Here is a 15159-nt window from a genome sequence, read left to right as displayed (position 1 = left end):
TAGATATTTACATTTGCAAATGTTTTCCTTTATATAACACTACTGAAAGCAATGCGTATCTATAACTGTATAAATACAGGTACGGGGTCAAGAGGTCATAGATGTGCGTATGGATAAACGTTCGACGTAATTTCTTTGTGACGTCATAAAGGGTCGACACGTTCAGTGGAATACATACATGCCGTTGGGTTTGAAAAATAACGCATTTTACATGTTAAAAGTCACATTCAGGCAAATATAAAGTATGAATAAGTCAGAAATGTAAATATAAGTAATAAGGTATCATTTTAAAACATTTATCGGGCTATAGATAAGGGTTGGTACGAGATTAAATTCATTATAAAGCCCGATACCTTATTTCTTAAATAAGTTGCATGATATACAGATGATATATTGTACCTAAGGAATGCCTATAAAGGCCTTTTTTTTTAGAAAAAAAAAGGGGGGAGGGTTATTTCCAATGGGGTCCTTAAATAAGAACTATGTTAGTAACAAAAATTTCAATAACATTGGAATTTAGGAAGGGTATCTTGTTGTGTACATGTATTAATGAAAAATATAAAAACTTTAATCCAGAAAAATAATTATATTCAGAAGAGTAGAAATGTTCGAAAGCAAACCCTTTTACAAGTAACGGCATTCCACGCTTAAAGTTTTAATGTTTTTCATTAATACACAACGAGATTGCCACTTTCTAAAGCATTAGAAATAAAATTAAACTTTTTTGAAATTGCAAGGATGCGTCAATCAAATCTATTCAAAAATTTAAAATTTCAACATCTTTTAGATGAAACAAAATTTTTAATATATGTTCTTGTGAAATGATAATACATTATATAAGGAAACTCGTACTTTTATACAAAAAATGTCAACTTCAAATTTATGTCTATGCACCTTTAAATTTCAGACATGCAGAAAACCACAACGAGATTATTTTCCAGTTTTGTCATTTCAGAGAAACAAAAGGAGAAAAGGAGTGATTTTAAAAGAAAGCAATGCTAAACAGAAAGTAGTACGGATGTGCAGCAAAACCACCTATACATACATATACTTTTAACATGTAGTCTTCCATGTTTTGATTTTGTGATGTAATTCAATGCAATATACTGATTAGAATTTATCTCTGTTGTCTGGAATTCTCAATTTGTGATGTGCCACTAGAGTGTAGGTTGAATAATGCCAACGGCGGAGTTTATCTTATCTTTCCAATGTTTGAATATCTTTTATATAGCTAAAAAATCATAACACAATTATAATAACGGTGTCATTTTTGAGTGATATGCGAACGCAATTTGTCGATTGTTGTATGAAAAATTCTATTGAGGTAATAATGAATCTCTCTTGCACTGAAAAATAATTGCAATCACCAGCACTTAAAAAATCAGCAAGCAAGGTCCTTACACCAAATTCAAATTTTATTAGCAAGACTCCATGTATGTTAAACGCACTTTTATTACCATAGAACTAGTCACAATGATCATTTTATACTCTAGCTTATTTAAATGCATGTCTTTTTTAAGAACAAGAGGCCCAGGGACCTCATAGGTCACCTGAGTATCATGCAACAGCTTTCCAAGATTTAAATGCTGTTCAAGTTTTAAACCTTTCAATGTCACGTTTTCTCCTTTTTTTTTCAAAGGAAGTGTAACTTTATTAAACATTAAGTTGATTGTTTATTCATTGAGTTTAAAATTGAAAGTTCGCAACATTTCTTACATTTATCCTCAAAATGACATTCTATATTCACTCCAACATTTTAAATGTTGCCTCAATATCCCTTCCGAACTCTTTTCTGTCACCTTGCAACGGATTTCAGTAAGTCCAAATGTAAAGGAAACATTGCATATTCTATTTGTATCCTTATCACCAGTTAGAGGTATAATTACTTTCCCGAGAAATTTGCAATCATCATCCAGATAAATTGTATTTGTTTTTTCCGTGTAAAATATCTTGTATTCTAATTCCGACTGGTTTTTACTCAAAGCAAAAATGGCCCTAGAAATGGTGTGCCCTTTTGATGCTATTTTTTCTCCCGCTTTTACTAAAGTTGAAAAGGAACCCCTGCATCTCGTGATTCCATAATCATCAACGTATTTCCTGTCTTCACAGTGAATACTTGGAACAAATTTAGTGTGTGAATTTGTACCGTAAGTATACCTTAGTTTACGCTCAAAAATAACATTTGAATCATGTCCAAATAGGACAGCTCCTTTAACCATTGCTTGTTCGCATTCTTGAGGAATGATTAAGTCCTGTTGTGGAAAGCATTTTCTTATATCAATTTGCAAAATAATGCATTCTCCATATCCACCAACAAGAAGGATTTGCCTCACCGTAGGAAAACCTTGCAAAATGCCTTCAATATATGTCGTTATATTCTGTATGGATTCTTTAAAGAATGACTTCATGAGAGTTGAGTCAATTTTTAGTTTATCGCGCAAAAAATTGACATGCCCCTTGAAATCGGTACTCTCGGCATTTTTTCTGAAACCTGGATTAATGTTCGATGCAAATTGCAGAAGTGATGATGGTAATCTTATAACATAATTTTTCTCTTTTTTTTCTCAAAATCTCTAAAGATATCAAGGTAATCGCACATTTCGTCTGATTTTAATTGCTGAAATGCTTCCTCTTCGAAGAGTTTAGAAAAAAATTGGAAAAGCATTTTGTCGACATTTATTCCCCCAAATGCTCCACCACTTGCCTTGCTCACATCCTTAAGTTTTCCATTATCGAGCTTTTCGTGAACAGTAAAATCACCAGTTCCACCTAAACTTAACAAACACAAATTTTAGCTTTTCATAAAGCAATCAAAATCTCTAAAACATTTTAGCAGGATAAGTGATGAATCTTTCTTTTTCTCTTGTATAATGAGATACACGTGTATCAAATTATTTCATCAGTCATTGTTGTATATTTTAGAGACTGTGTAAAAAAAAAAAACACCATGCATTTTTTCTAACCTTCGACTCGGAGAATTATTTTTGAAGAACAAAGGGTAAATGAATGAGAATATAACATTTTTACCAAGATTACTTTAGTTGTGTACTTTTTTGGTGGATAATGAAAAATATTTCATTCCCTAAGTCTAAGGAGAAAAAATTCAAAGAAAGTTTATCCTGATCAAAATACAAAAAAAAAAAAAATAATAATGAAAAATAAATGTTCGTATTTTCGACAAAAAAATCCTTTTTGAAAGAAATGTCTTGCTGAGTTTCTTAGTATTTGTCAGAGACTGGGAGGTGTCTCAAATTCAAGATTTTTTTTTCAAGATTATTTTAAGATTAAAAAAGCTAGGTTATTCCATCCTTTTCATTGATATGTTACATATTTAAAAGTCAAACTATATACATGTATCACAGTAAAGGGTAAGAAGCTGAATGATGTATAAATCGTATATGTATTTTTCAATAGTTCTTTACAAGAAAAAAAATCAAGTACTTTACCTCCTATATCGGCGATTAGGTACTGGGTCCCTACTTCTGAAATACACAATCCTGCACCACTCCTGAGTTTCTCAGTTGGAATGTCTTGACAGTATATTGATGCTGCTTCAGGTTCCAGAGCTAGAATAAGTCTGTTTGATGCTATCCCAGCCTAAAAAATCGATTTCTGAAATATTTTTCATGATTGTATATTCCTAATGAATATAATGGATATCATACAGATTAATTTCTTTTCAAAGCTACAAAGATTTTTCTAAACTACTTAATAAACAGTTGGAAAGGGAGAGGACGAGATAAACATGTCTGTCGTCCCGCCTTTCAGAATGACCGCCAGTCTATCTGTAGACCTTTTGTTCATGTATTTCCAAAAAGTGAAGCGCCGACTAGCTGTAGACCCAACCTGACAGAAAGCAGTCGTAGACCAGTCCCAGGGACGGACTGTTTTGTTGGACTGCTAGAGCAGTCGCTCGCAGTCTTACGGAAGTCACAAGATAGTCCCCCCCCCCCCGCGCTCCCAGTGCAGTAGCCCGGAGTGGTCCCAGCCGTCCCAGAAAGCAGTCCCTGCAACCCAAGCTTATGAAAGCAGTCCCAATGGAAAGGATTATTTAATGAGATTATCAACAATCAATTTCACTGTAATAAAGGCGGTTGAAATATTTATGGTGCCATTCTCTTCTGCATAGATAAAGTGATTATAAAGTGATTTAATGCATCTACATTTATCAATGCAGACTTTGAGTACTCGATTGAAAGCATTAATAAATAAAAGAAATTAGTTTATTTCAAATATTTGTAATAGGACAAAATCACAGGGAAACCATTTCCTGACTTTCACTTTTTTAACTTAAAGGTACTTGGACACAGTTTTGAAGTTAATATTTTCTCATTTTTTCTGTATAATATCACGAATTTTATATTTTAATAGCATTTCACACAAAAATTAATTGAAAAATCTTATTTCATTTAAAAGTTATTAAAACTTTAAATTTTTTGGCGGATTTGATTGACACATCCTTGCACTTTCACAAATTTTTACTTTATTCTTAATCCTTAGGAAAAATGGCAATTTTGATGTATTTTAATGAGAAATATTAAAACTTTTATCGTCCTTCTGAACTAAGAGATGCGTGCAGAGTTTAGCAAATCGAGCACACTCGTGTTATGTACAAAGTTTTTGTAAACAGGGCTCGAGTTCTGTTATTGTTTATATTTGGAATTCACCGGATGCGTTCAATCGTCACGGTCTGCTTACCACAACTGCACGGACTGACAATATATTGTGTGTTTGTTTTGCTTTCGAACGTGTCTACTCTGAATTTTCTGGATTATAGTATTAATATTTTTCATTTATACAAAACGAGATTGCCACTTTTCCTAAGGATTAGAAAAAATTGAATTTGTGAGAGTGCAACGATATGTCAATCAAACCCGCCGAAAAATTTGAAATTTCAATATCTTTCAACCGAAATAAGATTTTTAACTAATTTTTGTGTGAAATGCTATTACAATATATTAGTCGTAATATCATAGAGAAAATAATAACTTCAAATCTGTGTCCAAGTACCTTTAAAATTACGAAACAACACACATTTTTTTTTCCTGATGGACGGTGTGAATTAACACATCGTGCTTCCAGTGTTGGCGGTTAGACATGAACATGTACATCAATATTCTATTTTCTTCAGTAAGTATCTCTTCTTATCAATTCTTATTTTTTAATTTTTCTTTTAATCTTAACAATCTCTCTGGTGAAAGTAAACAAAACTAGCACAGGGAAGCTACAAATTAAGGATGCACGAAGTACAGAGCTATAATGCCTTATAGAACAATTTTTATGCATGAGTGAATCAAACAGAAATGTCTCACAGCGGTCCAAGAGAGGTCCTACAGGGTTCTCAGTGTTGTCCCACAGCAGTTCCATATAGCACTATCAGGAACTACTTTCTGAGACTGCTTGGTTATCAGGTTCGGTCTGGTTGGTACTGTATTCAAAATATTTTTAGTTCTTCGACCAAAATAAGCCCCACATTCAATACATTTGAGGCATAGATAGAATTGTAACGGGACCTTTTCAGATTTTCCCAGACGCTCCCCAACTCCCCCATGGCCATTCTGTAGTTCAATAAACATACATAATTTTAATTCAACACCTATACACTCCTTTGGATAGTAGCCAATCCTATTTTGCGTCCCTTGTTTGTTGATATTTCAAATTTACATATGTTAGTATATATTATAAAATAGATACTTATGTGTAAAATCTCAAAGTTTTTTTGTTGAAATCTTTGAGATATATGGAAAAATAAGTATTAGTCAATTCAAGGCCAGCGCACGTGCATGCATGTTCTTGCATTCAATTTGAAAGTAGCATAACAAAGGATTCTAGTATGTCAATCTCTGTTCTACATTTCGTCTTGTTTCGTTGAAAACCGAGCGAGCGAGTTATAGCCATTTAAAGTTTAATCGGATCGCAGCACATTTGCATGTGCGCGATTTTATGAAAAAAAATATATATATATATCATATTATAGGACATCCTTCCGTAATGACAATTTTGTTTAATTCCATAAATTTTGTCAAAAAACAAACAAAGCTATTGATATTTTTTTTTAAAGCCAATCAGAGTTCAAGTGCTTGTCTGGGTTCATGCTACAATGTTCGTGTCATCTTAAATCTAAATTTAAATAATTGTAATTTTAAAAATCTGTCTTTAAAAATTTATCCATACGATTACAAGGACTTTGTGGCGTAGTGGTATGATTGCTGGATTGTCGATATAATAATCGTGAGTTCGAGTCTCACAGTGCATGATAAATATTTTTGATTTTTTTCTCTCTGTGCATTTTTTCTCTGTTTTCTTTTATTTATTTCATAAAACATGTATAAATAATGTAAGAGATAGATAATACAAATACAACATTATACCTTGGAAGTATCTCGGGGAAAAACAGTTATAAACGTCTCCGTATTTAAATGACCCAAAGTCATAGCTGCTTGCTTGTTGTATTTTAAAAATTTTCTAAAAATCTTGTTTATAATAAGAGTATTGAACAAGTAAAATGATTGTCATGTAAGAAACATGCAACTATGAAAATATAACACAGGTCCACAAATGATTACATACATTAGTCTTTTAGACAAGGACTAACGGGAAATGCAACATCATTCGAGCTATGGTTATTTTCTGAAAACAACACACAATTTAATTGGAAAACAAGTCCCATAGAACATACTCGTAAGAAACCGGTATTGACGATCGAAAAGCCCCGCTTGTCTTTTATATATTTCTTTAAAAAAAACTAAAGGGAGTCGACATAGATTAAAAAATTGTTATACAAACCCTTACTATTAAGGGAAATCATATAAAAAAAACTTAATAAATAAATCTATTGAAAAAGATAATATTTTAAAAATAATTTAATTTGAAATTTTACCATTTCTGCAGCTTCACGCATAAACTCCTTTGCTGAATCCGTCCAAATCGCTGGTACGGTCAGTACAAATCTTACATCAGACAGAATTATAGTAGGTAATCTATCTATTAAGGTCTTCATTACATGATTTTTTAAGAATTTTATCGACATGGAAAAAACGTCCATGGCTGGAATTGTCTTCCCTAATATGTCATCCAGTGTTGTTTTTCTGGACAAATGCTGAAAATTGTTAACAAATGTCTAAATCTAATTGATCATCAATGAAAACTTAATTGTAAGAAAACAAAGCATTGAAAATATAAAATATTTTATGTATAAATATATAACGAAATGTCACATCTAAAGTATGTGTGTATGTCTATGTCAGAAATATCGTGTATTTCCTGACTTTAAGGAAATACATGTACATGAATTTCTTTTACAGTACTGCTTAGAAAATACTTGTATTTACTGTTTTCAGTTAATATGAATGAGATATATATGAACAGATTCACAGTATAAATTCAATATTTACTTTACTCATTGGAATCTAGCGAGTAGGATAACTTGTTTGTTTAATGGATTCACTTTAAATCAAAATGGTTAATGATAAAAGAAGGCTTTCACTGAGAAGCTCTTTACTTGGTATCAAAATGATATTTCTGTCAAACTTTAAATGCAAAATGAAGTATAAGGAAGGTATGCTATATTTTGTTTTATTTAAGGAATGTTTAAAATTTATGCGTTTGAAATATCGTTTCAGTTTTCAATATTAGTTCTAATTTATTCTTAATGACTTTTTCATCTCTTTTTTGCATTTTTTTTTCACAGAGAATGTAATTTGATTTTAATTTGCTAATTACATACTTGTACTATATACTGTGAATACACTGCATCTTAAACATGTCAAAAGGGTCAGAAAAACATTAAACATTTAAAAAAAAAATTATTTACTAAAATAAAATACATTAATAATTAAGAAATAGATATATACATGTATCAAGGTAAAAAAAAATTGAACTGAAATGCAAGTTTTTAATATATAAAAGTCCAAGATTGTTGAAATAATTATGGGGTGAAAATATATATATATATATTTATTTATTTATTTATTTATACATTGCTAGGAGACAGATTCCGTAGGTCGAGAGTTCAACCCCGGGCTGGGGCGGAAGTGAGTATCCTTGTAAAAGGTGAACTTCTCTGTGCTTTCTATATTAATATTTCTTCACTTAGGGCAGTTATATTAGTTTAAGAGTTGTTGTAATTTGTGCTTTATAAATAAAATTAATTTCATCACAACATGTATTGGTAACAATCCTCTAAAAACTAATGTCCAAATAACTGTATCTCACTTCCATTCTCAATGACCGTGTAGTGTAGGGCAGCGTTGTGAGAATTCCATCGGCATCGAAAGCAAGTTTTTTAACTTGCCTAGATAGCCGAGCGGTCTAACGCGCTGTTCTGCATTGCTAGGAGACAGATTCCGTAGGTCGAGAGTTCAACCCCGGGCTGGGGCGGAAGTGAGTATCCTTGTAAAAGTGAATTTCTCTGTGCTTTCTATATTAATATTTCTTCACTTAGGGCAGTTATATTAGTTTAAGAGTTGTTGTAATTTGTGCTTTATAAATAAAATTAATTTCATCACAACATGTATTGGTAACAATCCTCTAAAAACCAATGTCCAAATAACTGTATCTCACTTCCATTCTCAATGACCGTGTAGTGTAGGGCAGCGTTGTGAGAATTCCATCGGCATCGAAAGCAAGTTTTTTAACTTGCCTAGATAGCCGAGCGGTCTAACGCGCTGTTCTGCATTGCTAGGAGACAGATTCCGTAGGTCGAGAGTTCAACCCCGGGCTGGGGCGGAAGTGAGTATCCTTGTAAAAGTGAATTTCTCTGTGCTTTCTATATTAATATTTCTTCACTTAGGGCAGTTATATTAGTTTAAGAGTTGTTGTAATTTGTGCTTTATAAATAAAATTAATTTCATCACAACATGTATTGGTAACAATCCTCTAAAAACTAATGTCCAAATAACTGTATCTCACTTCCATTCTCAATGACCGTGTAGTGTAGGGCAGCGTTGTGAGAATTCCATCGGCATCGAAAGCAAGTTTTTTTACTTGCCTAGATAGCCGAGCGGTCTAACGCGCTGTTCTGCATTGCTAGGAGACAGATTCCGTAGGTCGAGAGTTCAACCCCGGGCTGGGGCGGAAGTGAGTATCCTTGTAAAAAGTGAATTTCTCTGTGCTTTCTATATATATATATATATATATATATATATATATATATATATAATAAAATCACGCACGAGTCTGAAAGAACTTTATTCGGAAATAACCAATTTTTGCCCCACCCCTAAATCAAACTTAGACAGATAAATTTCTAATTATGTTCTAACACAGAGGGATATATGCTGACTTCAAAGCACTGAATATTTTCATCAGCAATGACGTCATATGTTTCAAATGACGTCACGAAAATGACGTAAATTTAAAATTTCCATTATTTCTACAGAAAATAGATATTTTACGTCGATCTTTTGAGAAAAAATCACCGAGCGCATGTGTGTTCAGGATCAATATTTTGATATATCGTTCCTGAACAAACTTGCGCTCTACAAATTCTATAGCTAAAATTGTTGAAATTTCGCCCATTTTGTCCTTTTTCTAACGAATGCTATAAAATCGGACGAGTTTGTGACGTCATAAAAACAAAAATAGTCTATAAACTACTTTGAAATTATAATATGTTCTGTTCATTCATTTTTTTAATACAATTTATAGAATTCAGCACATTTCCAGAATTTTTCAAAATTTGACTTTTGTGGGGGCTAATATATGCAATATATCGCATTTAGTTCTTTCTTTACATGTTTATCATATATATTCACACTGTGCTACTATCCATTTATTTACAGCAAAATCAAAACATTTACAAATAAAATTTTTCATATATTACAATGTAAGACTCCAAAGTCTGATGGCTCACTGTCTTTACAGACGCCAAACTACGATGGCTCGTTTCCTATGAGACACATTGCGCTTAAGTGTGATGGTCTGATATGCCAAAGCCCGATGATGCGAAGGAACAATCAACGTGTATGATGTCACAGTAGTTCGACGTCATAACGTTGTCCTGCATTCGAAATCCATTGATTTAAGTATTTGTCTCGCATACAATTTTACTGATTTTGATTATTGTTTTCGACCACCAGAGCTAATAGGGTAGTCCTTGTACACCATTCGACTGATAAGGGTGTGTTTCTTCAAACTCACCCGAGAGATTTTATGGTTAGTCCTATCACACTATCAGACTGACTTGTGTTAGTCCTGCACCAGTCCAAGATATCTAGCTTATGGTTGTTATACATTTTGCGACTGATAAGTGTTAGTCTTACACCTATATCCAAAAATTAGGGTTATTCTTTGCATTTAATATTTATTTTTATTTATTTATTTAATTTAAAAAACAACCGGGCCTTGGCATGGCGCGGCATCGCATTTATGCGCAGTAGTACTATGACGTCATAAATTTTAATTGTTTCAAACAGCACCATCGAGTTTTGGCGTGTCAAACCATCGGGGTTCGGTGGAGATCATCGGACTTTGGCGTGACCATCGGACTTTGGAGTCCCATCGCACGTTGGAATCTTACAAGAAGGATATGGAGATAACGAACAGTATTCAATCTCAACGTCCATCAAACAATATACAAAATAAGAGCAGAGCAAACACGGACCTCTGAAACATCAGAGGTGGGATCAGGTGCCATGGAGGAGTGAGCATCCCCTGCCGACCGGTCACACCCGCCGTGTGCTCGTTGTCATAATCAGGAAAAATCCGTCGTCAATTCAGTGTATAAATAATGGACTAACAATTGGCATGAAAAACGTCAGTCAGCATATGACTCAATGATAAATTGCATTTGCTGACAAGGTCATTGTATCGACCATAGAATATACGAAATGATGACTTTAAACGAGACTGTTGATATTATTGTTTCATCAACTTGCTTGTCAATAATTTACCTCGTTTAAGAAATTGTTCATACGTAGAGCACGCTCTTGCGTATCGAATCAACTGAGATATATATACTCCGTATGCAGGTGATGAAGGTATATTGCTGCATAAATAAGGGAAGTTGACGATAGAAAACTTAAAGTCATCACGTTTATCATATAGCTTGGTTGTTAGATTACCATTAGTGTCTTTTTCAAGTAAAATATCCAAGTTTGAAGCAGAAGTGTCGGACTCTGTGATATCTTTTATCTCAAGCTCACCAGGATATATCGTATCGACGTAGGAATGGAAATTATCATTATTAATTGACAATACGTCGTCGATATATCTAAATGTCGAGTTGAAGGCCACAGCAAGTGTTTTCTTCTTTTCACGCATAAGATTTTGTATCTATTGTTTCCAAATATCTCTTTAATATATACAATGTATATTGTAAAGAATCTAATGTTGGTACTTCAATGAAGAAGAAATCTTAGCTTAAAGAATGAAAATTTAGAAAGACAGTGTAGTGGTCGAGTTTGTCAAGAGGTCAAGAATCAAAAATCAACTAGAAATATGTCCATAGGACATGAATGCCCCGCCGAGGATATATTAGTAAAGCATGAAAATTTGTATGTGCATAAAATTTGATCAGAATATCTTGAATGGTGATGCAGGTGAATTGCTTGTTTGGAAAATATAGATTAGATCCAGCATCTGAAGCAAGTCTGGTAGTGTCCATCCCTAGATGCATCATCCTTGCAAGTTTGGTTCAGGTAGGGCTTATAGTTACTTGGGAATGAAAATATAGGTCAGATCCAGCATCCGAAGCAAGTCTGGTAGTGTCCATCCCTAGATGCATCATCAATGCAAGTTTGGTTCAGGTAGGGCTTAAAGTTATTTGGGAATGAAAATATAGGTCAGATCCAGCATCCGAAGCAAGTCTGGTAGTGTCCATCCCTAGATGCATCATCCTTGCAAGTTTGGTTCAGGCAGAGCTAATAGTTACTTGGAATGAAAATATAGGTCAGATCCAGCATCTGAAGCCTGTCTAGTAGTGTCCATCCCTAGATGCATTATCCATGCAAGTTTGGTTTACGCAGGGTTTATAGTTACTTGGGAATGAAAATATAGGTCAGATCCAGCATCCGAAGCAAGTCTGGTAGTGTCCATTTCTATATGCATCATCCATGCAAGTTTGGTTTGGGTAGGGCTTATAGTACCTTAGGAATGGACCTGCTCCAAAAACTTTAACCTGGTCACTCATAGGGAAAATGTAGGTCAGATCAAGCATCCGAAGCAAGTCTGGTAGTGTTCATCCCTAGATGCAACATCTGTGCATGTTTGTATCAACATGTGAAGTTTGATAATACCATCTTGAAAAGTATGTTTAAATCTGAGCTAAACACTAATTTAAATAAAGTGAGATCAAGGTCAAAGGAAAGGTCGGGTCAAAAATGTTGATGTTGATGCAGTTGCATAGCTCTCATCAATATCTATCAGCACATGAAGTTTGATGAAAATATCTCGGATAGTTTCTTTGAAACTTAGCTTTGAACGGAGCTAAACGCAAAGTGTGACGGAAGACGGAAGGACAGAAGGACGGAAGGACGGAAGACGGACATGACAAACAATATATGCCCCGGCAATATTCATAGAGGGGCATTAAAAAAATCAAGTAGAATACAAAGAATTATGGGCAGTTCTGTTCTATTTTTTATTTCCAGATAAAAGCACAATTCAGTTTGAACTGATATTTAAATGAGATGCTACAATCACTGTGTACAGCTTTAAGTTTTACTGCAATTTAGCTGTTTACACAAAAATGGAACAATCATCGAATTTACACTGAAGTGAATCACTTAAATACATGATTATTGGAAAACGAGAATGAACAGGAAATGGCAAATTCAATATGTTAGATGATGCTGTGAAAAATACCTATCAAATGCAAAGCTGTACACAATAAAAATTTAGAGAGCAAACTTTACTCCAAAGATTATGATAAATGCACTTGGAAAAAATTGTTTCGACATCTCTTTTCTGTTTTAATGAAGAAACAGCAATCTAGTCTTTTCACTTAGTTACAATACCATCAAATTGATTAATTTTCTACATAAAAAAACAAACTAGAACTGTCCTAACGGGATAAAATACCCCCGCTAGGTTTTTCAGAAGTAAGTTTTTCCTTAATAAAGATATGTATAAAACACAAATTATGAAATTTTTCTTCCAGTGACCTTGAATTTCCCCAAATGACCTTTGGTCAAGGTCATGACACACCCTTGGGTCATGGGCAATCTTTGAGTGAAATGAGAACCTACCAAGTTTATCCATAAGAAAAATATGGACCGGACACGAATTATGAAATTTTTCTTCCAGTGACCTTGAACTTCCCCAATTGACCTTGGGTCAAGGTCATGACACACCCTTGGGTCATGGGCAATCTCTGTGTGAAATGAGAACCTACCAAGTTTATCCATAAGAAAGATATGGACCGGACACGAATTATGAAATTTTTCTTCCAGTGACCTTGAACTTACCCAAACGACCTTGGGTCAAGGTAATGACACACCCTTAGGTCATGGGCAATCTTAGTGTGGAGTAGTAGATTCTAATGTGCCTCTGTAAGAAAGATATGGACCGGACACGATTGCACAGACAGACAGACAGCTAGACAGACAGACGGAAGACGAACAAGGTGATTCCTACATACGTTTGCGGGGGGTATAATTAATGATGAGTGTCAGGTTTCTATAAAAAGGAATATCTTAAAACATAAATAGTCATTCTGCATAGTAAAAACGAGTAAAATTGACTAAACTTTAATTTTCAGTAAAAACATGAAATTCCTAGTCTATTCAGTTATTATACATGTTTCTTAGAACAGCCAGTTATATTAGTATTATATGTATTCACTAAATGGTTAAGGAAATACATGAAATTTCTGATCTCACATACTAGAACTGTTCGAAAATAACAATAAGATAACGATCCCTTAGTTAGACATTGTTTTAAACTCGTATTTATTGTTTTAGCAGGTTGTTCAGTCTGGTAGAGTTCTACATAGTGCTAAACAAAATTTTAGGTCTCTCGCTGCTCTTGACGTCAAATTCGTCGTCGTTATTAGATTTCTTTATTAATCTATCTTTTTTTTAAATGATATCCGTATTTCTGATCAGAATTCTAACAAACTTGCACGAAATGAAGTCAAAATAAAATTAAAAAAATCAAATACATAAATTGAATTATTTTCATTATTTTGGGTCCATCATTTAGATTGTTCGTAATATATATATTTTCAATATCTGAATTTGTGACTGTGCAGAGTATCCGTACCATTGACATATTTCTATACCATTGAAGAGAAGATATTTAATATTTGTAAATTATTTCTTGCTTTTATAAATTCTTTATATTTTTCAAATGTACATGTATATGCATAACTTCAGCGAATGATATTCATTAGACGTTCAATATACACAGCGTTTCAATAATTCCCGAACAGCCCTCAGTTACTTAGTGTAACATATATATATAATACACATTTTGCCTCTTCTTTATATAAATTAATGCTCACTTTTTCGTAGTGCAGCGTCATCTTGAAATGTTCAAAGTAAAGGTACTCTCTGTGTCTTTCCTCAGATGCCAAATCGGCATATTTGTCCTGTGCTTCATATCCAAAACTGTTGAAAGTCTTGTCTGGGTTTAAAAGTAGACAAGTTGGAGTTTTCGAGGAGGCAAGCGTGGTAGATCCGGCATACCAAGTTTGTGGTGTATGGATATCATTTGGAGAATCTCGGAAAGAAAATGCGTATCCGCTGTACATGGTTCCAAAATCTAATGCTGCCCCGACCAGCCAGTCATCATTATCCGCCATTATTTATGTGCAAATATTCACTACATTAAAAAATCTACATTCACTTTGTTATTATCATGTCGGTTTCACAATTTAAAATGATACCTATCATGCCTATGGCACGCCAAATTGACAAAAATGAGATAAACCTAGTTTCACAGTTGATGAACTAGGTTAATCGACTGTAAACTATAGTTTACAAACCGTTAACTATAGTTAACAATTCGTATGATATAGTTTTCATCTGTAAAACTATTTTTAACGGTTGTTAAATATAGTTTACGAATGCTAATTTAAGTTTATCTGTCTAAAATAAAGCGTTTACAACAGAATTTGTTGATAATTCACGTTTGTAAACTATAAACACTGTGCCGGATAATTATGCCACTTCAAAAGTGGCATTTTGGCGCCCGCCAAATCCTCATTTCACATAAAAA

The 15159-nt window shown here is 33.5% G+C and overlaps 1 protein-coding gene across 1 annotated transcript; it reads right to left on the bottom strand.

The window, feature by feature from the left end:
* Window positions 1-5330: 5330 nt before the first annotated feature.
* Window positions 5331-14743, bottom strand: LOC134263329 (heat shock 70 kDa protein 12B-like). Its single transcript, XM_062745663.1, has 2 exons — window positions 14444-14743; window positions 5331-5558 (listed from the first exon to the last, which is right to left on the bottom strand). Exons 1-2 carry the CDS (start codon window positions 14741-14743, stop codon window positions 5331-5333), a joined length of 528 nt encoding a protein of 175 aa, XP_062601647.1.
* Between the last annotated feature and the right edge of the window lie 416 nt (window positions 14744-15159).

This window comes from Saccostrea cucullata, unplaced genomic scaffold (assembly GCF_032062105.1).
Source record: "Saccostrea cucullata isolate Sc308-1 unplaced genomic scaffold, CSIRO_AGI_Scuc_v1 ctg942, whole genome shotgun sequence".
Lineage (NCBI taxonomy): Eukaryota > Metazoa > Mollusca > Bivalvia > Ostreida > Ostreidae > Saccostrea > Saccostrea cuccullata.
This window is presented reverse-complemented; position numbering and strand designations above follow the sequence as displayed.

Bases quoted from the DNA above. Each gene is read 5' to 3' on its own strand.
- LOC134263329 (XM_062745663.1), bottom strand. From the start codon at position 14,743: ATGGCGGATAATGATGACTGGCTGGTCGGGGCAGCATTAGATTTTGGA. The intron at 5,559-14,443 runs GTGAGCATTAAT...ATTGAACTACAG, and splicing joins TGACGCTGCACTACGAAAAA to AATGGCCATGGGGGAGTTGG.